Source organism: Mustela nigripes, chromosome 2 (genome assembly GCF_022355385.1).
Source record: "Mustela nigripes isolate SB6536 chromosome 2, MUSNIG.SB6536, whole genome shotgun sequence".
NCBI classification, from domain to species: Eukaryota; Metazoa; Chordata; class Mammalia; order Carnivora; family Mustelidae; genus Mustela; species Mustela nigripes.
Genome location: NC_081558.1, coordinates 217,635,188 through 217,659,616, shown reverse-complemented (window position 1 = coordinate 217,659,616; position 24,429 = coordinate 217,635,188). Strand labels below are relative to the sequence as shown.

The 24,429-nt window shown below is 65.4% G+C and overlaps 1 protein-coding gene across 1 annotated transcript in view; it reads left to right on the top strand.

The window, feature by feature from the left end:
* The window catches only part of TSPEAR (thrombospondin type laminin G domain and EAR repeats), a 239,321-nt gene extending 216,622 nt beyond the window's left edge, over nt 1-22,699 (top strand). Inside the window, exons 3-12 of the mRNA XM_059392499.1 lie at nt 1,366-1,604; nt 3,533-3,623; nt 4,440-4,596; nt 6,240-6,371; nt 6,808-7,037; nt 8,079-8,265; nt 8,792-9,021; nt 18,547-18,734; nt 19,716-19,817; nt 22,205-22,699. Of these exons, the coding sequence (XP_059248482.1) occupies nt 1,366-1,604; nt 3,533-3,623; nt 4,440-4,596; nt 6,240-6,371; nt 6,808-7,037; nt 8,079-8,265; nt 8,792-9,021; nt 18,547-18,734; nt 19,716-19,817; nt 22,205-22,358 (1,710 nt within the window). The 3' untranslated portion in view covers nt 22,359-22,699. The remainder of the gene's footprint in view (nt 1-1,365; nt 1,605-3,532; nt 3,624-4,439; nt 4,597-6,239; nt 6,372-6,807; nt 7,038-8,078; nt 8,266-8,791; nt 9,022-18,546; nt 18,735-19,715; nt 19,818-22,204) is intronic.
* Nucleotides 22,700-24,429: the final 1,730 nt, after the last annotated feature.

Here is a 24,429-nt window from a genome sequence, read left to right as displayed (position 1 = left end):
GGGACTGAGAAATCCCGCAGGGCAGGGTCCCGGGGTGGGAGGCACACCCTGGCCCAGGAAGGTCAGGGCTGCTGGATCCTGCGTGCCCAAAGCCAGAACCCGGGACGTGGGCATTCCTGTCCCAGCAGGGCCGTGGCTATGACGCCAATGCCCCTTCCCGGCCTCTTGTCTCGTGTCCCCAGCCCCACCGTGAGGATTTCATCCTGACTGTGGTTCTTGGCTTCCACGTTTCGCCTCCCCCTCCCTGAGAGTGGCCACATGGGAGAGAGCTCCCCTGCCATGGAAGTTGTCCGGGTGCCCCGTCCCAGCCTGGAAAGCAATGGGGCCTCCGTGTCCCCTCAGCACCACGGGCAGTGTGACCCGCATGTGCCAAGTGTGTGTTCCTGGGTGAGGTATTAGGTCGAATACGGGGACTGTGGTGGCTTGTACTATGTCCGCGGCATTGTAGCCCGGGCGGGGGTCGTGGTTTTAGGAGATGGAGGCTTGCGGGAGACGCTGCAGCCTGGCTTCGACGCCCGCTCTGGTGCCCAGCTTGGAGCTGCCAGCTGGGGTGGACTGGGAGCTGGGGCCCCTGAGGGCCTCCGACGGGTGCTCAGATGTGCATGGTCCAAGCTGGGAGGCGAGGTGTGGCCTTCACACTCGTGCAGCCGTCCCCACCGTCCGGGTGCAGACTTTCCCATCTCCCCGCGGAGCCCCACGGCCGCTCCTGCCCCAGCCCCCACACCCCTGTTCTAGGCTCTGTCTCTGCACGTGGCGGCTCAGGGCCCCTCGCGGAAGTGGGACCGTGTGGTCCATGTCCTGCAGGACTGGCCGACTTCACTTAGTGTGCGGCCTCCAGGGTCATCCGTGTGAATGCTGGGACGTGTCCAACGTTGAGTAACCGTGCCTCCCACAGGCCGACCACGGGTCCCCTGGGCCGCTTCTGCACGTGAGCGCCTGTGGACGATGGGGTCCGCGTGCCGCCTCTCCCTGGGACCCACCCCTCCCTCCGCGCTCTGGCCCAGAGAGGACTTGCTGGGTCCTGCGCTGGTTTCCAGGGCCCGTCCCTCTGTTCTCCCCAACAGCTACAGCGAGCGGCAACCCCCGGTCCCCAGGGCGCGCCTCCACGCCCCGTTCCAATGCTCCATTTCCCACGGCCTTGCCAGCACGTGTCCTGCGCGTTGGAGAGTAGCCGTCCCGATAGGTGGGAGCGGGGCTGGTGGGTTTCATCACAGACCGGGCCACCGCAGTACGGCCTGCCTGTGAGCCTGCCCTGCCCTCCCCTCCCCGGCCCTGCCCTCCCCTCCCTCGCCCCGTGCTCTCCTGCCCAGCCTCCCCGGCCCCACACTCCCCTGTCTGACCTTCCGGCCTCACCCTGTCTTTCAGAAGAACGAGTACCTGTTCACAGTGCTGGCGGAGGAGCCGGACGCCCTGCTGCTGGGCCTGCGGTACTCGCCCACCCGGCTGCACTTCCTCTTCCTCAGCCAGGACACGGCGGGGGCCTGGCAAACCCGGGTGACCTTCCGCAGCCCCGCTCTGATGGACAGCCAGTGGCACACGCTGGTCTTGGCCGTGTCCGAAGGATCCTTTTCCCTCACCACGGACTGCGGCCTCCCGGTGGACATGTAGGTAGCAGGACGCCCGGGGAGGGGGCACGGGGCTGTGCAACGCCTGCCCAGACGCGCCCAGGGCAGCGGGGCGGGGCGGCTGTCCCAGGCACGGCCGGCATTGTGCAGTGCCCACCCTGGGCACTTGGGCTTGTGGGCAAACAGCCTCTGGGAACCACGCTCTGGGGCAGGAACACAGGGTCATCGGGGGTCCGGGACCAAACCCATCCCCTGGAAAGGCGGGGTGGGTGGGGCGGACGCAGGATCCCAGGCCGGGGGCGCTGGATGTGGCAGGGGTTGGGGGAGGGGCGCGCCCGCAGATCATGGTCACGTTGCAAAAGCCCACAGAGCAAACCCACCAGGAGCTCCGGCACCCGACTCGAGCCCGGCTCGGCTCTGTGGTGTCAGCACATCGTTGGACCCAAGACCCAGTTTGCTGGTCGGGACCCAGGGAGTGCGAGGCCACTACAGCTCCAGCTAGACATGCCAGCACCACCCTAGCCCCAGGCCCGCGGAGGCCAGAGCGCCTTCCCTGGCCCGCAGTCCCCTGGGTGCTGGGCTGGGCCAGGGAGGGAGGCAGAGGGCCCTACAGCCCCGCCAGCTGCTGACGACCCCCCTCACCCTCAGCTTCCAGCAGGGCTCAGGGGCGCTGGGCACTCTTTTTTTTTTAAATCATAAATTGTGCTGTTTACGTTAAATCTATCATTATTGCAAATATTACTTGCAAAGGTCGACTCTCACGCTGCTTTCTTAGAGGACACTTAGTCCACAATGAAAAGAATCCTTGCATTCATTCACACACTTGGTCTAAGTACATCTCTACTACCAGTGCCCTCCGGGACCCCCAGGTGCGGCAGGGCCTTTACTGGGCGATGACGGTGGGGACCCAGCAGTGGGGACAGCTCTGTGACGGGGAGGAGCGTGGGCCAAGGGAGGGGACAGAAGGAGCTGGGGCTGCAGCCGATGGGGCCGAGGAGGAATCTGGGCCCTGGGATCGGGCCTCACAGGCCTCGCGGGTGCATGGAGGGCGCGCTGGGATCAGAGCTGCCATGGGAACACGGCACATTCTGGGATGGCGGTCAGGAACCGGCCGCACGGTGGCCTGCTGTAGCCGGATGCAAGGCTGGAAGAGGCAGGTGTGTTTACGGGAGGGTACGGCGTCGAGATGCAGGAGGCAGTGAGGAGAGAGCACACACCTGGCCCGTCCACCCCAGAGGCTCAGCCAGACCTTCCCCTCTAGCAGACACCCACCTTCCCCCCACCAACCCCAAGCTTCACCCGCCGTGTCCACATCAAAGTCCAGCTCTGGCCACGTTTCCAACATCTTCCAGGTCCCCAGCAGGGACCCCTCCCTCCCAGACACCATCTGCTCCCCCGCAGGCTTGGGGGAGGGTGGGCACTGGGGACTCAATGCCAGTGGGAGCCACGGTAGGTTCCCGAGAGATGGAGGAGCCACTGTATGGACAACTCCGCAGCCACACTTGCGGACGACTCCTGTTCTGGGGCAGAGAGCGTCCCTCCAACTGAGGTCTGCCAGAACCCCAGAATAGAACCTTGCTTGGAGACCGTCTTTGCAGGTGTGATCAAGTTCAGTTGAGGTCGTCCTGGATGACCTCCCGTCCAGAGTCTAGTGTCCTTCTCAGAAGAGAAGAGGCAAGAGAAGGCCACCCGCAGACAGAGGCTGAGGGGTGCATGGGCTCCAAGCCAGGGCCACCAGAAGCCCCCAGCGGCTGGAAGAGGCCAGAGGAACCCGCCCTTCCGGCCTCGGAGCTGGGGACCGTCCGCTGTTGAAGCCCCGCCGTGCGTGGTGATCGTTACAGCCGCCCCGGGAAGCCAGTATCTTGCCCGGGCTGCCCCCCCCCCCGCCCTTTTCTCCATAAATGGGCTGTGACACTGCGGCCCCCGCCACACCCCGTGGCCCTAAAACCACCCTCCCATGGTTCCAGAATGGCTGACGTGCCCTTCCCGGCCGGCCTGTCAGTGCGAGGAGCCCGGTTCTTCGTCGGCAGCAGGAAGAGGACCAAAGGCCTGTTCACGGTACGGGAGGGGCTTCCCGCCCGCAGCAGCAGTGCTCACAGAGGGACTGTCCCTGCAGGCCTGCTGTCCTCACGCTCCGGCTGACAGGCGGGCTGTGTGCCACGCGGATCAGGGACCCTGGGCTGCACTGGGACCCCTTACTGGCCAGGCACATTCTGCCGTGTTCCCTCTTCCTGACACACGCGTGGCCACGGCCCCCACAGCTGACACCCTCTACCCTCAGGGGCCTGCTGTGCCCTCTTCTGTGGAAACCGTCCCCCACCCCTCAGCGGAGGTGGGCCTCGCACCCATCCCCTGCGGCCCCGACCGCCCTCAGACCCCGGGTGCTCGGCACCTGCCTCTCCCCTAGACTGCAGCCGGGAGAGCTTGTTCCCTGAGCGCAAGGGATTTGTTTCGTGCTGTGTTGTGTCTAGACCCGTGTCTGAGACACGATAGGCGCTTGGTGAATAGGTATGGATGGCGCGCTTGCGTGGACGGATGAGTGGGTGGGCGGGTGGACGGACGGATGGTGGACGGACGGATGGACAGACAAAAGGACAGATGGTTGGATGAGCAATACAGCCCGGTCACCCTAGGTCAGTTCACAGGAAAAACCCCTTCCGTGACTCAGTTACCTTAGAATGATGGAGAATTCCCCCCCATTGCTCTCAGCGCTCCCCACCCCCAGCCAATCAGCAGACTCTTCTCTCCTAGCTCCGGAGGTCGAGGGACCGGCCATCCTCCGTTCCCACCCTCCCCCAGGGTCCGAGAGGCTGAGCCCTGGGGTCCTGGCACTCTGGGGACGAGGTTCTGAACGCGCCGTCCGTCTCTCCGCAGGGCTTGGTGAGGCAGCTGGTCCTGCTGCCCGGCTCAGACGCCACCCCGCGGCTCTGTCCCTGCCCGAGTGCCGAGCTGGCCGTGCTGTCCATCCCTCCTGTCCTGCAGGGTATCCCAGGGAAGCCAGAAGATAATGAGGTGCTAAAATATCCCTATGGTTAGTAGGTCAACGCCACCCACTCCCCTTCACTGATGGTGGCCCCACGAGCCTCGTGGCTTTCCCACGTCCCCTGGGAGCAGACAGGAGAGTGATCACCAAATGAACAGAAGGACTGTCTCCGTTAAACCAGCCAGCACCATCCACCTTTCCTCCAGGAGGCTTGCCCAGTGGCCGCCAAACCCCACTTGGGTGGTGTCCCCAGGGAACCGCTGGTCCTGCTTGGGACGCCAGGGGCTGTTCCCTAACGTCACATTCCTCCCCTTGGGCCTTCGGACTTTCATCTGCCGCCTGCTTTGCCCCCACACCAGTATGTGAGGTCTTTGTCCCCATCTGCCTCTGACAGCCACACCTCAGCCCCCCACCCCGGGGGACCCCGAGGGTCCCCTGCCCTGCTCTCTTTAGTGTGTGCCTGTGTGCTCTCCAGGTAGAGAGGTCCTGTCGGGGCGGTTTGTGTAAGCCACACCCCTGCCCCGGAGCAGCCGCGTCCCCACACTCCGCCAGGGAGACAGCCCCCGCCCCTCCCGAGCCTCAGGGTCACACTCCATCAGTCGGGGAGCCCCGAGCACATCACCCCCACAATCCAGTCCTGGCCTGGGTTTCCCAAGTCCCAGCAACACTGGCTTGTCTGCTGCTATTTTTTTTTAGATTTTATTTATTTGAGAGAAGGAATGAGAGAGAGAAAGAGGGGGCGGGGCAGAGGGAGAAGCAGATTCCTGCTGACCAGGGAGCTCGATACGGGGCTCGATCCCAGGACGCTGGGACCATCACCTGAGCCGAAACCAAGAGTTGGACTCCACCGACGGAGCCACCCAGGCGCCCCACCCCACCCCCGGCTGCTTTTTATTTGTTCACGTTGGGGAGCACTTTAATAGTCTACAGATTGGGGTGCCTGGTGGCACAGTTGGTTCAGCATCCGGCTCTGGATTTCAGCTCAGGTCATGATCTCAGGGTCCTGGGATCGAGCCCCACATTGGGCTCTGTGCTGAGCGGGGAGTCTGCTCCCCCCCCGCCCCTCCCCCTCCACTGCTGCTCTGTCTTGCTGTAAAGTAAGTAAATCTTTCCAAAGATAGTCTACATCGATGCCATTTATCGCCATGATATTTGGAATAATTTTATAGTAACTGTATTTTGAATAATTTTTATTGTAAAAGAAGAGACCCAGAGGAAAATGACTTCCCTGCCCAGTGGAAATTTCCTGCTTCTGTCCAGTTCCAGCTCGGAACAAGAGGCAGGAGGCAGGCTGTGAGCCCAGGTGTCCCCAGCGCGGGCAGCAGCGCCCACATCGCTGTGAATCCGTCTCGCAGCGTCCTCAGGACCATGTGGCTTGACCCGAGCGGAGGTGGAGCCATCAGAAGTGATGGGGTCAAATGCCGGGGAACAAGACAAAACTAGCCTCAGGCCGTGATGACTGAGGATATTCCAGGGGACGGTGGGCAGGGAGGCTGTGAGCCTCGCGGCCTCCGTCCTGCCGTGGGGGCCTCACTTCCTCCCGGGGGCCGTGTTGGAGACCCCTGCGTCCTCACGGTCCCCGCGTGGGTGCAGAGGCAGCGGCAGGACTGCCCGGGCCGGGGGCAACCTCCCAGCTCCACCTTCCTCCAGGGAACCTGCGCCTGGACGCTCCCCTTCCCTGTCTCCCCCAGAAACGGACGTGAAGGTGACGCTAGGCTCCCGGCCTCCGTGCACCAGGAAGGAGGCCGCCCAGTTCTGGTTCGACGCCAGCCGGAAGGGGCTTTTCCTGTGCGTGGGCAGCGAGTGGGTCTCCGTGTTAGCAGGTGAGGGGGCTCTGGCACTTGGGGCTCTTCTCGAGCCAGTGCTGCTTGGGAGCGGGCAGCGAGCCCCCAGGCCAGCAGGCCTGCGTGCGTCATGTGGGCAGGGCTCGTCCCCCCTGCGCGTCTCATCCCCGTGGCCCCAGGGGGCAGCCTCCTGGCGCCCCGTCCGCCCTCGGATCACAGACATCAGGCGGCGATGCGGGAGCTGGAGGTGTGCGGTTCCCCCGAGCGCTCCCGGCGGTGCCTTCCCGCGTGGGGATGAGAAGTCGAGGCTGCCCAGGGCACCCGAGGCCCTCGCCCGCAGGACACGGGAGCTGGCTGCGGCCGCCGCTTGAGAGTCTTGACCCCAGTCCCTTGTGTACTCGAGGGGTGTCTGGGCGTGGGACCCTGGGGTCGCGCTCCCGCTCCGGGAGGCCCTCACCGGCTCCGATCGCCGCAGCGGCCAGGGAGAAGCTGGACTATGTGGAGGAGCAGCAGAGCCTCCTCACCACCTCGGAGACGCTGGGCCTGGAGGTCTTTGCCATCCCCGAGGCCGGGCTCTTCGTGGCGGCCGCCAACCGCAAAGCCACGTCTGCCATCTACAAGTGGACAGACGGCAAGTTCGCCTCGTACCAGAACATCCGCACGCACCAAGCCCAGTCCTGGAGACACTTCACCATCGGGAAAAAGGCAAGTGTGCGCCAGCGACCGACTCGGTCTTTTCCTCTCGGGAAAACCCAAAGGCTGGGACAGCTCGCATGGATGATCCGGGAATGTATTTCTCATGGTTTCCGAGTCTTACCTGGGTTCTCGGCAGCTTACCCGGTGGGGCAGTTGGCCGGGGTCTCTAATCCCAGCACGTGAAGTCTGTTTGGCTTCCTGCAGAATGGAGACGAGACCGCGTCCACCCTGCGGTCCGGCTCGACGTAGACCCAACGGGGCTGAGCTAAAAGCTCGTTGGCCCATTTGAGGAGCTGGTCAATGAGGTGGGAACCTCTGGGGAAGGGGCCAGACTCCGGCGGGGGGCCGGGGCCGGAGCTGGGGGTGAGACCCTTGCGGGCAGGCCCTTTGCAGCCTGGGCCAGAAGGAGCAGGGGCCCCGACGCTGGGTCCGAGGGACGCCCTCCTCTCGATGCCTTGTCTTACCAGCTCCGTCTACACCCTTGGCTCCAGGGGCAATGTCCTGGGGCGGCTGTCCTGCGCCCCAGCCCCCAGTGGCTCACCCACAGCTCGTGTTTGCTAGGCACAACCTGCCCTCACCGCGGCCCGCCCCAGGATGGCCGGGGAGCAGAATGGACAGGGCTCTGCGCTCCCGCTCCCGCCGTCTGCCCCAGCCCAGTGGCGCTCCCCGTCCTGCACGGCGAATGGCTGACTAGCGCTCTGGCCTTTGGGTTATTTTCATATAAAAAATGTTAACGTTGCCTCAAAGAAATACTAGAAAATTCAGCCAAGACAAGGGCAGAAGTTCTGTCCGGTGCCTGACGCAGGCGCAGGGCTTCCTAGACGCACGCCCGCTCCTGGGCTCAGCAGACCAGCCCCACACACCCAGCTGGCTTGCCTCCAGGCCTGTCGCAGGCCGGGCATGGAGGACAGTCTGCGCATGAAGCCGTTGCCAAGCCTGGGGATGGAAATGGGGGCGACGGGCTGACGACGAGACGAAGGGACACAGGCGCGCGGCAGCGGCAGCCCCCGTACCCACGCCAGAGCCAGCGTCCCGGGCTCTGTCTTTCAGGTCTTCCTGGCTGTGGCTAATTTTGAGCCGAATGAGAAGGGTCAGGAGTTCTCCGTCATTTACAAGTGGAGTCAGAGGAAGCTGCGCTTCACGCCTTACCAGAGGGTCCCCACCCACAGCGCCCGGGACTGGGAGGCCTTTGAGGTGGCTGGGGAGCACTTCCTGGCCGTGGCCAACCACCGGGAAGGTAGGCCGTGGCCACGCACACGGAAGGAATCCATGGTGGGGCGAGGGGGAGGCTGACTCACCTGCCAGTCTGTCTCCACCTGGTTAACAAATCACGAATCACACCTGGCCCGGTGACATCCGGGTGAACACACCTGAGCGCCTCCTTCCCGTCCAGGCCGGAGGACAGGTGCACTGTCTGCGTGGGGGCCCGCACAGTGGGGGCGGGGATGCGGGCCCGACCACCGCATTTGAAATGAAGCAGCTAACTAACCCACTAACGAGCCTCCTCCTGGGCGGGCTGGGGCGGTGGGAAGGTCAGCTGCTGGGCGGGCAGAGGGACGGCTGCGGACAGTGTGCGGGCAGTCGCTGGAGGGATGAGGGACGTTGCTTCGTGCCTTCTGGGCACAAACCCTGGGACGCACCAGGTGCAGAGTGGGGGCCAGGCCTGGCCAGGGCTGGGGGCCTGGTTTCTGGGGTGATGGCCTGAGTGACCGCGGCTGGGGGACGTCTGCCTGGCGTCCCTCACGGCGGCCGCTGGCTCGCAGGCGACAACCACAACATCGACAGCGTCATCTACAAGTGGAACCCGAGGACGCGCCTCTTCGAAGCCAACCAGACCATCGCCACGTCCGGCGCCTATGACTGGGAGTTCTTCACCGTGGGGCCCTACTCGTTCCTGGTGGTGGCCAACGCCTTCAACGGCACATCCACGAAGCTGCACTCGCACCTGTACGTCTGGCTCCTCGGCTCCTTCCGGCTCTTCCAGGCCTTCCTGGTAAGGAGCCGTGGGAGCCCCGAGTCCCGCCTCCGTTGGCCACCCGGCTTCTGCCACGCGGCAGCTAGAGACAGGGGACCCGGAGAGCCAGGACTGGTGCCCGGCTGCAGGCCCTCACCAAGCACTGCCCCCCACGGGAGGCTCAGGCTGAGCCCGTGCTGCCCCGAGATGAGCCTGACACTGAGGTAGGAGGCGGCCCTGCCCTCTCTCTGGCAGGAGCTTCCTGGGCAGCTCAGGGTGCTCAGTGGGGCTCTTGGGCCCTGGCCAGGCCCTGACCGTCTGAAGGGCCCGTGGGCATCAGACTCCTGCCCCAGGGCAGCCAGGCAGCAGGTCCCCAGCGGGCCCAAGTATGGGGGCAGGGACAGCACTGGCCACTGTCCCTTCAAACCGTGAAGTCCCTCAGCGGCTTGCAGGCTCCACGGGCAGTCTGGCAAAGTGCAGAGGAGCGAGGGGCCACACGGGTCTATCGGGACGCCATCGCGCAGGCTCCGGGCCTGGCTGAGGGTCGTGGGAAGCAGGTGCAGGGGCGGGGTGGGGACGCACGCCACCCATCTAGGGACACCGGGCGGGCGCTGGCTGCCTTCCCGGCTCGCGATGGAGCTCCGGGCCGCGTTCTCTGCTCACTGCAATCACCGTGGAGAGCTGTCGCCGCCGACAGGACTCCTCCTCCCCGATCCTTCCGGAACATCCTCTGCTTGTCTGCCTGGCAGTCAGTGCGGCTCCCTCGGGGAGGGACATGAGGGCAAGCCGCAGAGGGTGGGGCCGCGGGAGGCGGCCGGGTCCGCGATGTGTAGGCCGCCGAGAAGAGCCAAGAGAGTGGCCCCTCGTGGCCGCGGGCAGGAGGGAGTGGCTGAGCCGTGTGCCCAGCGCGGGGAGGTCCGGGCAGCTGCGGAGCGACACTGAAGCTCGTGTGGGACAAGGCGGCCTGGGGTGAGCACGAGGCACGGCCCCGAGTTTCCTGGCAGGAGGAGGGGGTTCCTGGGGCTGCGACTCCGGAGACGGGGCACCCAGAAGAAGAGGGCTGGCGGCGGGCAGGAGTCCTCGCAGCCACGGGCCTCTGTGCGGGCCTCGGGGGCTGAGCACGGAGCCAGGCTGGCGGAAAGTGCGGGAGCCCGGAGCTTCGCCCCCTCCGCCCAGCCGGCCCTCACCGCCGCCCTGTGAGCCGCCCGCACTCTCCCTTCACGCCCGGGGGCGCCGGGGCACAGGGTCACAGGGTCCCGGGACCGGCACCTGGCCGAGCCGGGATGGGCGCCCAGCGGTGGACAGATCGTCGAGCACAAGCTCCCTCCACGACGCCCGCCATCGCCGTGAGGCCAGGACCCCAGATGCCAGGTGGGCTGGCCGGGGCAGAGCCGTGCCCAACAACGGGGCTGGGCGTGGGTTCGCCAACTGGAAAGGGTTCAGCGGCCGGCTGGTGTGGGACGAGAGCCCAGCCCATGAGAAGGTGGTGCCGGAGTGTCTGGGAGCCGACCCTGGGTGGCCACGTAGGGAATCGATGGGAGGCCTGGATGCACGGGCTGGGGCGGAAGAGCCATTGTGGAAGGGCCTGCCCGGTGACAGGCACACGGCAGCTCATGGCGGAACCGCACAGGATGTCGTGTGGAGGCCAGCTGGGGGAGGGGGTCCACGTGCCCGTGCATCGGGGGCCCGCGGCGGGGCGACCGCGGGAACGGAAGGCTTCATTCTGTAGGGTCATGCGGGATGAGTGCTTCCAAGGAGCTGGCGGGTGGGCGGGGGCAGGGAGCAGGCCCCGAACTGTCCCGAGAACAGGGTCCCGTAATGAGCGAGGAGGGAGCTGCCTGCGGCCGCGTGGCCACCCTGGCCGGGTCTTGAGCAGAACCGAGAAACCGTGCGTTTGGTAGGACTCAGGCTCCTGCCGGGTTGGGAGGGTGTCCGGGAGATCGTCGTCCTGTGGCTACCAGCACCGGGATCCCAACTCTCTGCACTTGAACCGAAGGCCCCGGTAGAACCACCTTCTTCATCAAGGGCTGCTCCCGGAGGCACCGCCTGGCAGGGACAGAGCCACCCGCCGCCATCCTCCCCAGGGGCACGCACGGACAGCGGGGGACCTCCAGGCTTCGGTGAAGGACCGAGACTCGAAACAGTCGAGCTCGTGTGTAGACGTGCACCCGCGCCGGACCAAACCCAGCTAACTCTAGGAACACGAGGGATTTTGAAAATTGCAATTACCCTAATTACCCTTTAAATTCTAATTACCTTCAGAAGAACTCAAGGAGACATCACCTTCGTAAAGTCTGTACCAGATGCCATGAAGGGACAGTTCTTGGGCATTAAAAAGAGGGTTTCTGGCCCTACAGGAAGATACATGTCAACCAGACTGGAAAGTTGAGGCGGGGGAAACATCTAGATGCAGGAGAAGATGAGACAGACCGAGGGCATCAACCCAGGAGACCCAGAAGGAGTGACGCGGGAGCGGAGAGCAATGAGCCATCGAGGGGCTCCCAGACCCGGGACCGTGCCGGCTGCTGGGGGACGCTGGCCCCGGAGACCAGCTCTGCGAGGCTCAGGCTGCCACTCCGCGGGTTTCTCCCCTGGGTTCCGAACGAGACCACTTCCAGTCTGAAGTCTGTGTGCTGTGCCGTGGGCGGGAGAAGGAACCCAGGCCACGACCGAGGGTTAGTCCCCACCCGGTGAAGCGTGACAAGCTCCTCTGCCGTGTGGCTTCTCCATCGGAGGAGAGGCGGGAAGCCCCCACCGGCCGTCAGCCCCCACCCGGTGTCGGCGCTGGCTGGTCGGCGCAGCTGCGTGGGACACGGAAACCGGGTGGGGGGCGCGGCCCACGACGTGTGCGCCTGCGTGCACCGGAGTCACCAGACACCGGGAATCGGAGTGGGAGCTGCGGCTCCGCCCAGATGGTGGTGAGGACAGTCCCATTGGCCTGCGGGGAGAGGCCCGGGCCGGCTGGGGAAGACGAGGACAGCATGGACGCGCGGCCGGCTGGCGTGAAGGCAGGACGGAGGGACGGAGCCGCAGCAGACGCCGCCGAGAGGGGCTTGCGGACACGGCGTCCCCAGGGGGCTATCCGGGTCACAGAGCAGGACGGAACAGCTCCCGGGGAGGGGCAGGACCTGCGCGAGGCTGGAACACAAGGTCATGGCAGAGATGGGGATTTTCTTCCCCAAAAAGGGAAAAGAGGGGAGCGGGACGGGTTGGGGTTGCAGCGGCAATCCCCGGCTTTCGGACCGCCGCCGCGGGCAACACTCCGGGGCTCGTGTGCGAGGAGCCACGGGCAGGGTGGTCACTGTTCAACAGAGTCTGCTTGACCTGCGTGTGGGGACTGTCGCTGGGGTGGCACGGAGCTCCTCCTACCGCTGAAACCCCGGACAAGGGCAGGGCTCGGCGGGAGTGACACGGGGAGGTGGTCTGGACACCGTAAGTGCTGACAGGGACATCTCGATGCTGGAGTCGCCCCGTGGACAGAGCCTGCAGGCTCGGTGTGGGGTCCGACACTGAGTGTCTGTGCTGGGGCTCCTTGCTAGAGGGACAAGGCAGGGGCGGTGAAGGACAGTAGGGCCGCGTGTTCTCCCCAGAGCTCCAGGAGTCAGAGGCATTTCCCGGGGAGCCCTTAAGGGGCACCGTCGCCCACAGCCCCCAGGCAGGGGCCACATTGTCTCCAGGGGCCCAGACCCCGGACGATAAGCCGGGTTCCCCAGCCGGCCAGACCGGATGGCCGTGGGCCCTGCCCTGTGCTTGGGACGTGGTTTTTCCTGTTCCTGAAGGCCTCAGGCCAGAAACGCTGGGATTCCCACGGGTGCCAACCTTTCTTGCTCCCTCTCTGGAAAGCCTTTCCGCTGCTGGTAGAGAGATTTGAAGGCAGATCGGCGGTCGCCCTCGCTCAGCTGGCTCGCGGTTCGCCCGCAGGCCAGTTCACAGAGGAGAACACGGAGGCGGCAAGCAAGGGGACCCAGCTGGGGGCACGGGAGGGGTGTGGAGGGGCCATCCGTCCATCCGTCCATACGAGGCCCCATCACTGCGGGGGAGCCCGGAGTCTGGACTGGGGCCCTGGAAGGGGTCCCTGGGGCCATTGTGTTCTCCCCGCACCTGTGAGCGTGGCTCGTCCCTCTGAGAGCTCTCCGTCCGCCGGGGGCTGGGACGAGAGACTGAGTGTTGCTGAGCAGACCCTCCCGGGGGCTGAGCCTGCGCTGAAGGCAGGTGGGAGAGGCTCCCGGACCGTGGTTTCAGGACTCCATGCCCGGCAACATCGGTTGAGAGCCAGCCCCGATGGCAGCCTCTGTTCTATACTTTGGGGCAGCCTCTGAGCGCCTGCCCCAGTCTGCGGGGGTTCCCAGGAGCCAGAACCCCGAGGGCACCACCGTCCCCCGACCCTGCAGGCCACCGAGGGAGGCCCCGAGGGACCAGCGACTTCGTGCCCTGCCCCAAGGCCTTCCCTTGTGCGCCTCATCTCCTCACACCTGCCGCCCAGCCCCGCAGCAGCCCACTTTCATGGCTTGCCAGCGATCCCCCCACTGTGTTTAAATCCTTTTAGATCCTGGCATTGCCTGAGTGTTTCCTGTTTGAAGTTTTACAACATCTTTTGTGACCGTGCGCTTTGAAGCAGGCAAGGAGCTTTGAAAGACCTCGGGGTCCTTTTCCAGAGGGCGGGGCCGGGCGTGGGGCCGACGGTGTCTAAGGACGTCCCGCAGGACGGTACTGGCAAGGAGCTGGGGCACGCTGGGCACCCGAGGTCGGCTCGCAAGGAACGCCCTGGCCATACGGGGCTGGTGGCCTGTGAATGGGATGCTGGCTGCTCACAGCATCCCCCCAGGAATTCCAGAATCTTCCAGCCGGGGGCAGATACAGGGCTCCGATGACTGGGCCTCCTCATCGTAGAGCCAAGGGGGCCGGGGCTGGGTGTGTCCAGGAAGGCAGGAGCTCTGTCCACGGGAAATCCAGCCTCCTGCGCTCACGGGCCGTGGGGCCGGCGGTCACGGTCATCAGATGTGGACCCAGCATGGGGCGTGGGGGAGGGGAGGGAGCCGCTGACCACGTCGGGGTTTGTGGCCCCGGGCGGCGGGCTGATGGGCGCGAGGGGCTGGCAGAGCGCCCCCAGGACTCCCGGGGGAAAGTCTCAGGTGCCAGGGACGGGGGCAGCCGCTGAGGGAGGGACGGGCTGAGGGGAGCCGGCGGTCAGCGTGCGTGTGGGGGCAGCGGGTGAAGCTGGGGCTCGTCAGAGGCTCCGTTTGCACCGAGTGCGTGAGTGTCCGGAGGCAGCTGGGAGGCAGACAAGAGTTCGCAGGATGACAGCCGTGCCTGCAAGCTGGGTGGCGGCAGAGCCCCTCGGGGTCAGCACGGCGGGGTGGCCCTGGGACGCAGGCTGCCTCCTGGCGCCTTCTGTTGGCTCGGGGGGGGGGGCAGGCAGCCTGGGGGAGACCCAGAGATCAGCCAGGGAGGGTGCTGCTCCCCCAGAGCCCCCGGAACTGGAGTTCACCCACCCTGGCCGACTGCCTTCCATGAGGTTGGCAGCAGCCCTGCCCTGGGGCCCGCTGGGGGCCGCCCGCCTTCCCTTGGCAGCACACCTGCCTCCCTGTCCTGCCCCCGGCCACTCCCGACCTTGATGCTTTGCTCCATTGAAGCCAGAACCCAAGGGCCTCCTGGCCCAGCCTGAGCCTCTGGCCACCGGGAGCCCACCCATCCACGAGGGAGGCTGTTGGGGACTCCAGGTGCGTCTGGCTGCCAAGTCCCTGAAAAGCCATCATCCTGGCAAGGCGCCCGGGCAGACAGGCACCGTGCCGGGGGCGGTCGGGACAGGCCCAGGGGAATTCCGTGCAGAGGGACGGCGGGAGGGGCCCGCCCAGCCCAGCAGGTGCCGGCCACCTCGCCGGGTGCCAGGCAGGGTTTGGCAGGCCTGTCTGATGTGGGAATTCCTGTGAGTCCCTCGTGTGCCTGGGGTCCCGGAGCCGCCTGACAGCAGGCCCGAGGCCCTTGCTCCCCCCGGTCAGGCAGATGCTCCCCACTCTGGCTTCGGAGCCGAGGGTGCGGGGGTGGCCTTGTTCTGGGAGGGGCTCCAGCAGCCCTGCGTGGGGAGGAAGGGGTCATCGACGGCCAATGGCTGTGGCCCCGGGAGGCCTCCTGGGGTCTTGGCCACCCTGTGCCCAGATAAAACCCCAGATGCCGAGCTCAACTTAGGCTCCAGGTAAACCGTGAATAACTTTCGTAAAGTCTGTCCCCAGCAGTGCACAGGACACACACAGACTGAAACCCCTGCTTACCTGGAATTGGAAGTGCATGAGGCACCCCAGTCCTTGCTGTATGGGGGCGTGGAGCAGGGGCAGGCGACACCCCTCAAACCACTCAGGCACCGAGGGCTCCTCCCTGCCTTCTGCTGCCAGCCACCCCCTTGGCCATCCGCCCACCCCGGCACCTCCTCTGCCCGCGCTCCGGGAGCCTCCCACAGCCCCCCTCGGGGCCCCGTCTGCACGCACCTCCATGCTGGTCCTGAAGGCGAGTAAGCGGGCTGAGGTTCTGTGGCTGGGAGCGGAGGGAAGCCCTGGTGCCGGGGGGGGGGTGTTACGCCACCTGTGGCCACATCACTGCGGGTGTGCCCATGCCTGTGTGTGTGCAGGTGTGTGTGGGTATGTGGGTACAGTGTGTGTGCGGGTGTGTGCACGCAGGAGCGTGTGGCGTGGGTACGTATGTGTGCCTGCGGGGCTGCAGACTCGCGCGTTTGTACTCGTGCGTCTCCCCGTGGTGTAGCTTCCCCAGCGCGGGGCTGGAGGCAGTCTGTGGTCCGGTGGACTGACGCTCCCGTTCGCGCCCGTGTGACTCTCCGCGCGGGCGTGGGTCCCCAGCAGGTGTCCTGGGGACCATGCTGACGGCTCGTGGGCCGCAGGAGTCCGTGAGCCTGCTTGGATGTGAGGCGACCCCAGGGGACAGACCCCGCGCCCCTCGTGGAGCCACAGACACGCTCATCCAGACGGGCCTGAGCCCAGCCCCCGGCGCCCAGGCCAAGTCAGTGACCGCCGGGGGTCCACGTCCCCTTGTCCGTGTCCAGGGAGTCTTACTGTTTCAGCCGAAACCCACCTGTTTCCGCTCCTCAGGACAGGTCCAGACCTGTTTCTGGAGCCGCTGGAGTAGGGCCCGTTGAGGACCGCGGGAGGACTGCTCTCCGAGGTCAGAGGGGCCCCGGCAGACAACGGCCCCCTCTGCTGGGCGTGGAGAGAATGCCGCCTCGAGCCACGCACTTTGGTCTTGGTCCTGTGGCTGGGGTTGGACAGGGGACAAGCAGGCAGGCTGGGCCGCACATCCCGAGTTTGCAAGTGAGGACAGTGACACCCAAGCAGGTGACAGATGGGCCAGGGAGCTCACCTCCCTGGGCCGCACGTCCGCCCGCACACCCTCACCTTCCCACCCGTGTTTTCCATTCGATGACGCGGAGGACGTTTTCCCGTGGACGCTGAGCTCCCCTTGTCCCCGGTGTCGCTGCCCCGTTGTCCCCACGCCCTGCCGTCCAGGACGTGTCGTCTCCTGCTGCCTTCGAGCTTCTCAGCCTGTCTTCTGCGCCAGCTACGGGGACTCGACGTGTCCAGGCATGGGTCTCTTACTTACTCTGCGCTGGTCTCTGACCTTCTCGGACCTGTGGTTGGTGGTTTTAATCCAGTCTGGAAACAGTCCAGCCCTCGTGCTGGTGAAGGTCCTCTGTCTCCTCCTCCTGCCCCCCACGGGTGCCCGACCACATCACATGGTCCCGCGGGGCGTGGGCTCTGTAAGGTCCTCTCTGTCTCCTCCTCCTGCCCCCCACAGGTGCCCGACCACGTCACATGGTCCCGCGGGGCGTGGGCTCTGTCCGTGTGTCTTAGGACCTCTTTTCCCCGTCGTGCGCTTCCGTTCAGACGACTCCGGACGGTCTCCCTGCGGTTGCCTCATTGTCCCTCCGGGACAGCCCAGGAACTGTCCCGTCCCCCCAAATCAAGACACGACATTTCCGTTAGAGACGACGCCTCGGCTCCCGCGGTTTTCACGCTGCAGAACATCCACTTCTGCGCTGGCCGCGGGCGTGTTTCCCGACGGCTCTCCCCAGAGTCCTCGCGGGGCCTGCGTGGGCAGCGGCGGTGTTTGCGCTGTTGCCGCGTTTCCGATCCATTTTTCTCTCAATCACACATCGCTCTTGCCTTCTGCGGAAGCCTCCAGCCTCCCGGCGGCTGCCCCTGAGTCCCTGGATGCCGGCCCCAGGTGTGAGCTCAGGAGCTGGACGAGACCCCGAGAGGTCAAGAGGCGACATTGGGGCTCCCCCTCGGGGCTCCCTCCTGTCTCGGGGGCTCCCTCTCATGTCTAGCCGCTTCGGAAGCTCAGACTCTCCCCTGGAGACCCCCAGCCAGCCAGCCTGCTGCACCCACCGAGGGCCTGTCCCTGCGGCAGGAGGGGGAGTCAGGCAAACACGCGCCGCGTGCACAGGATTCCCTTCATTCTGGGGTCACGGCCCCTGTGGGGTGGGCCTGCCCTTGGCCCTGTCCGGAGCCTCCACGTGAGGCGGGCTCAGCTGTGTTTGCGCCTGGTCAGCAGGGGACGGTGTGGTCTGCACTGGAGGCTGGATGTCCGTCCACGCACATGCCCGCTTCTGTGGCCCACGGGGACAGACGGGGCCAATGGAACCCCTCTGTGCTGACACGGGCGCCGAGAGCCCGGCGGCGTCCACTCGCTGTGGCTTAGGCTCCCCGACGGTTCTTCCATCGGCCACAGACCCGCACAGGGAGCCACGCTCGCCCTCTCCGGCTTGACCCCCTCCATCCTCAGTCTTCCTATGCGGTTGCCCAAAGGGCCTCCCCTGCATGGACCCCCTCGTTGCCCCAGGAAAATGCCCCATTTATTTCGGGCCCCACCTCTCTCCTCGGGGCTCAGAGCCTGCACTGGGCTCCTCTGGCCCCATCCTTCCTTGGGGACCGGCACCCCATAATCCCCGAGATGCTGGCCACAAACGGGGCAGAAACGTCCCCCTCCTGGGCCCCCATGCAAGTCAGCTCATGCAGCGTGCGCTCTGGGCAGAGGCTCCACAGCGCGCCGGCATTGCCCGCGTACCAGTCCCCAGTCCCGCCCTGTTTCCCGGGCACACCTCACCCTCGAGGGTGATGAGGGGTTTCTGGAGGAACAGCACGCACGGGGTCCCAGGGGTGGGGCTGTTGATCGGACTCAGGCAAAGCCTCAGGCCCGGGACAGCATGTCATGAGAAACACAAGTGCCTAGAGGTTGCTTCAGAGGTCAGAGCTGGGACTGGAGGAAGCAGGGAGGGCTCCCCGGAAGAGGTGTTTTAGCGGCTGGAACTTGCAGGACGGGCAGCACTGGGGCTGGGGGAGCGGGAGGCACGGAAGGCTAAGAAGCACTTGGCACGGGTGATCTCTCTGGTGTGGGCGCCTTTGGGCACCACACACAGGACGGGGGTGGCAGCCGTGAGGCTGGGAAGTGAGCAAAGCCGGCGGGGGGAGGGCCGCCGGTCCGGTGCCTGCCGTGCCGTGCCTGGGGTCCAGCTGGGACGCTGCAGAGGGACACTCCTCTCCTTCTCGCCCGGCCCAGACGTTCGGCGCCGCCGACTGGGAGGTTTTCCACATTGGAGAGAGGGTCTTCCTCGCGGTCGCCAACAGCCACAGCTACGACGTGGAGATGCGCGTGCGCAACGACTCCTACGTCATCAACTCGGTCATCTACGAGCTGAACGTCACCGCGCAGACCTTCGTCAAGTTCCAGGAGATTCCCACCTGCAGGTGCGCCGGGGCCGGGGCCGGGGGCGGGGGCGGGGCAGGGCCCGGTCACTTACGGGGCGACGCTGCCCTCGGGGGCAGCACGGCCAGAGCCGGGCACGCGGCGGCTCCCGGTGCGCAAGCGTGTCCCCGTCTGTGGGGCCGCACCGTGGTCTCTCGGGGCTCCTCCCAGGGCAGCTGAGTGACTGTGGGGCCCAAACTCTCGCCTTGGCCCTACGGCTTTCCAACCGTGCACTTCCCTTGTTTGCCGCGGTTCCATGGTTTTCATTAAATTCGCAGATCCGTGCAACCCTCACCAGGTGGTTTTAGGATGTTTTCATCACCCCAAGAGGAATCCCCCACCACTCGGCTGTCCCTCCCCCTCCCCAGCCCGGCAGTCAGCCGTCTACTTTCTCCACGGAGCTCCCGATCCTGGACGTTTCGTCCACGTGGAGTCACGTGGGAGGGGACCCCTGGTGCCTGCCGTCCTCCCTGGGCACGGTCCTCGAGGTTCCTCCGTGTGTGGCGCAAGCCCAGGTTCCACGGCTTTTCACGGCCCAGTGATGTTCCATCCCGCTCGTGGGTCCATCCTGTGGGCCCCGTCCACCGCCCGCTGAGGGACAATTGACCAAATGCCGTGGCTCTGAAGAGTGGAAATACGCCTGCTCTGGGGGCCCGGCTGGGGCTTAACGGGGACCGAGGTTGGGTTTGGGAAAGCGGGAGTCCCGGAGACGGCCGCTGGTGATGGTTGCACGGTGCTACTAACGTCCTCAGACCACGGAAAACTGCTAAGGTGACACAGTTCATGCTAGTTGTAGTTTATAAATTAAAAAAAAAAAAAATGTTTTAAAAAGCAAACAGCTGAGTTGTACTTCCCCAGAGCAGACCCGGTTCACCGTGCGAGAAGACTGCTCCGGATCTCGGGGGTCACGGGACCCCGGGATTAGGAGAGCCGGCTCGGAGCCCGTGCCCGGGTCCGCTCACGCCCGCCCCCCGTCTCCGCAGCGCCCTGGACTGGGAGTTCTTCTCGGTGGGAGAGGACTACTTCCTCGTGGTGGCGAACTCCTTCGACGGGAACACCTTCTCTGTCAACAGCATTATTTACAGGTAAAGACCCTCCGAAGGCTGCCCCCTCCCTCCCCCCTGGGTCTACCCGGGGGGCTGGGGACGCACTATTCTAGTAGAGCAGGTGGCCCGGGGGTCACGCTGACGCGCGCACCGCGGGCTTCTGGCCGGAGCTGCAGGCTTCCGACACCGTGGCGGGAGAGGTCGTGGGGTTCCACGCTGCGAGAAGCTCCGTGCGGGATGGTGGCCGGACGCCCTTACCCCATCGGCCCAGGTTTGTGTGTCTCACACGGTGCGGGGCCTCAGCATTCGGTTCGCTCTGGGCGGCTTTCAAGTTTTGTGAGCACAACCCCGGGGACCCTTCCCTTCCCGTTTCCAGCTGCTGCCAGGATTTAACCGCCGCGTCCAGACGCCCGACTGAATTCTCATCTCAGGTCGGCTAGTTTTTCTTGAGAAGAATCTCGTGGAGTTCCTGGGGGTAAAATTACACCCGGGAGCACAGGCAGCTTTGTCCCCTGATTTCTAATGTTTGTTCTCCTCACTGGTTTGCCGAAGTAGCTAGAAATCCCAGAACAGTCTTGGCCAGGGGCGCCATGGCCACAGCTCTGTGTCGCTGTCGGATGGGAGCGGTCCGAGTGTCCCGGTGGTTCTGATGTGGCCCGTTGTGGCTGGGTCCCTCCTGCCGGCCTGGCTCTTCTCCGCCCGCCTGCGGACGTAACGATGCAGGTTGGATCTCCGGGCCTTCCCGCGGCAGGCGAGCGCCCCGAACGGTGTTGCACTGCGGCTGGGGTCGCCGCCGACGTCCCAGCGCGCGGGCCTGACTTCAAGCGCAGGAGCGGGCCTGACGTTTCTCGCGGGGACTTACCTTTACCCCGTCTGATCTGGAGCGTAGCTCGGCAAACACACAGGCCGAGCTCTCCAGCTCCGCCCGTGGGCCGGGCTAGTTCACTCGCAGAGCTGCTCCCCAGCAGACCGTTCTCCCTGCGGCCGGCCGAAACCCCGCACAAGGCCGCCCGGGCCTGGCTCTTTTCAGGCGTGTCTCTCGAGCGCCTTCCCTGATTTCTCCCGCAGCGACTGGCGCAGCCCGTCTCTCACCTCCTCTCCAGACAGTTGGGGCATCCGCACTCGCTAGAAAAATCACCGGTTTTCGTTAGGCTTTCTAACTTACTAGAAAGTAGAATTTCCAAGAGGACAAATGAGTTTGCGAACTCATGTGGAAGAACAGATTTTCGAAGGCGGCCCAGAAATTTCTGACAAAGGAGGCTCTCGAAGGAGAGTCCTGCCGCGTGCAGACGGCCACGGTTGTGCCGGAAGTGAGCCCGCGGGGGTGGGGGGCTCACAGCCCAGAGGACAGCCAGCGGCTTCCAGTCACGACAAGGGGCTCATCGTCCACGGGACAAGAACGTGTCACAAGTGACGTGTCACTTAACAAAGCAGCGTAGGTAGTTTCCTGTCCATCTGGAGGGGGTGAGGCCATAGGCGGCCTCATGTCGTGGAGAGAAACAAGCTTCACGGGGATTAAACATCCAAATGGAAAACGTGAACAACAGAATCGCCCGTGGGAGGCTAAGACGAGTCGGCCGCGCAGGGGCTCGGGAGGCCGTGGGGGCTTCCACACACAAGGCCGCCGGGGCGACTCCCAACCTTCAGGGTTTCTGTGGAAGAAGCATCGCATTCAGAATCAAAGAAAACTTGATAAAAGACGGTGTTAATTTGGATCAGGGACAAGGACATGCGCAGGAAGAAAATGCAGAGTGCGTGTGAGCAGGAGGGGCTGGCGGGCGGCGCACGGGGCCGTGGGGACAGGAGCCGCCCGGCTCCCCCACGAAGTCACCCGCACGAGTGTCCAGACGAAAACCCTCCCACGCTAGGCCCCAGCGCCCTGTCCTGGGGACGCCACCCGCCCACAGATCGCTTGTGGGGGCACAGCCCAGAACCGCTGACTCTGCAGGTGGCCTGATGGACGGGCTCGGGGGTCAGGGCCGGTCGGCCGGCGCTGTGCCAGGAGCTTCTACCTCCTTTGAAAACAGAGGGACCCCACACCTGTGTGGTGACAGGCGTGCGTGGGGGCGCTCACCGTCCACACCGGCCCCAGAGGAGGGGGAGGTCCCAGCTCAGCGCCAACAACCAACCTTCTGGCACGGCCGGGATCCCGCCCATGTCCCCCACCCACGGGGGTGTCTGCGGGCTGGCAAGACCCAGGCTGGACATGAGGAGCTACGGGGTCTTGGACAGGGTAGGGGGCCCCTTCCGGGCCTCAGGTTCCCTCTTCGTAGGCTGAATAGGCTCCGTGTCCCTCCCGTAGGCACAGGGAGATCGCACAGCCCAGGGGCACCCAGGGGTTGGAGGGACGGGTGCAGCCCTAGAGGGCAACGCTGCGCTTCCCTGGTCAGCCTGCAGGGGTGAGGCTGACGCTGTGTCTCCCGCAGGTGGCAGGGCTACGAGGGCTTCGTGGCGGTGCACAGCCTCCCCACCTTCGGCTGCAGAGACTGGGAGGCATTCCGCACGGCGGCCGGCTCCTACCTCGTCTACTCCAGCGCCAAGGAACCGCGCTCCCGCGTCCTGAAGCTGAGGACGGGCTGACGGCCCCCTGCACACCCCGGAGGCCTGGGGAAGCCCATGGTCCTGGTCCCTAGCCCACACCTGGCAGGGACGGCCGCCCACCCCCTGCCCTGGGCACCGCGGGGTCGGACCGGGCGGCTGGCAGGCAGGTCTCAGAAGCCCCGGGCTGCCCTGCAAGGCTGCGCGTCCCGCGGGGATTTCTCTTTGAGAGGAAAGTTCCCACCAGACGTTACCTCAGCGCCCGCGGGGTCCCCGTCCATGGCCCTGGCCAGCCCTGGCGGAGCAGGCTCCGTGCGGATGTTGTTTTCTACCAACTATTTATCGTGTCCTGTCTACACAGAAATATATTTATGGTGCTTCTACCCAAAGCGTGGCAGTGTCTGCGTGTGTCCGGGGGGACAGCTCTTTATGGACAGGTCACAGGGGAGGGCGCGCCCGCCACCGCAGGGGGGTATGACCCCGAGGCTCTAGTCGCCCAGCTGGAGGGTACCTGTCCTCCACAGGGAGCTGGTGCCTCTGGCCTCAGTTTCCCCAGAAGGCAGTGGGGGTAGGTTGAGGTGAGGAACGGCCAGGGGTGCAGGTCAGGTGTCCCACCCGTGGGGGACAGGGCCCGTCCCTGGGGCCCGTGTGTCTGTGCACTCCGGCCGGCTCCCTGGTCACCACGGCTGGCCTCGCGGGCATGCAGGCTGGACCTGGAGGGCCGCCTCGGGGCCAGCGCTCACTCAGCAGCCCCATGCCTGATGCGCCAGCCCTACAGCCGGCAGGGCCTCTGCTCTGGGAACCTGCGGGAGGAGGGGAGGCACCATCACCTCTAGGAAGGCCTCCCGGATGGAAATCAGTGCTGCTCGCCAGAAGCTTTGCTGGAGAGCCCCATGGAGACCAGGGAGTGCGCACATGGGCGGGAGACCGGGGTGGGCTCGAGCCAGGCCTGTTCCATCACCCACGACCACCAGCCCTGGGAGAGCGAAGGCCCAGGAGGGACATGGAGCCAGGCTGCTCAGGGGCCCACACTCGGCTTAATGCTCCGTCGCTTCCGTCGTGAAATTCTCCGTGATCTTTGCCGCGGATCCCGGAGCAAGGCGCGCGGTGCCGCTCCAGCCAGCGGAGTCCGGCTCCCACGACCACATTCGTGTGAGACCCGAGGGCGCTTCCCCCTCCCGGGAAGGAAAGCGGGGTCTCAGGCTGGGCCAGACGGGGATTGCAAGAGGCCTGGGCCCTCCTCATTTCCAGAAGCGGGGATTTTTCTAGAGCCCCCTTGGGGCCCATACATGGCCATGTGCCTCCGAGAGGGCTGGGGCTGACCCCGCACAGCACGTCCCTCCCAGGGATGACAGCAAGGGCGGGGGAGGGGTGTCCTGGGGCCCCAGGGTGTCTGGGCCACGTGGCCGTGGTGATGGCCATGGGTCCGCGGGTCCAGGGCGGCGGGCCGAGGGCACCACGTGAAACGACAGGACCGCAGTCACGTGAGCGCCACAAACCACAGTCTGCGCGTCCCCAGTACTGCCCAGAGCACGTACTAGAGCACGTCTGTGCTTTGTGTGAAGTTCAGATCACGGCAGGCGTCTGGCTTCGGTCACTCCCTCTGTCTGCGCCCTGCGGAGCAGTGGTGTGGACGAGCCCCTCTCAGGGTCTGCTGGGGGCGGCTCTGGTTTTTCTGAGATTTGACACAAGGAAGAACGTCAGAGGCCATGACGGGCCGGGGCAGGCGCCCTGCGATGATTCTGTGTGTCGACTCAGAGGGTGCTTCAGGGTGACATTAACCCCGCTCAGAGGACCCCGAGTAAAGCAGCTGGCTGTCCGCAAAGCAGGCCCCCCCAGTCAGGGGGAGGCGGGGTTGGAAGGACAGAGCAGGCTTCCCGAGAAGGGATTTCCCAGACGGGAGCTGCCCCTTCGGCCCTACCCAGCGTCCCCCAGGCCGGCGGCCCTCACAGCCTCTGAGACCCTCTGCGCCTAGTCCCTGTGACAAGGCCCTTGTCCCTCCTGCCCTGTCCCATCGGGGCCGATGTTCTGCAGAGCCCGGCGGCACAGTGGGCTGACGGACAAAGCGCTCAGGAGCCAGGTTTGGTTCCACGTGCCACAACCCAGGTACCCA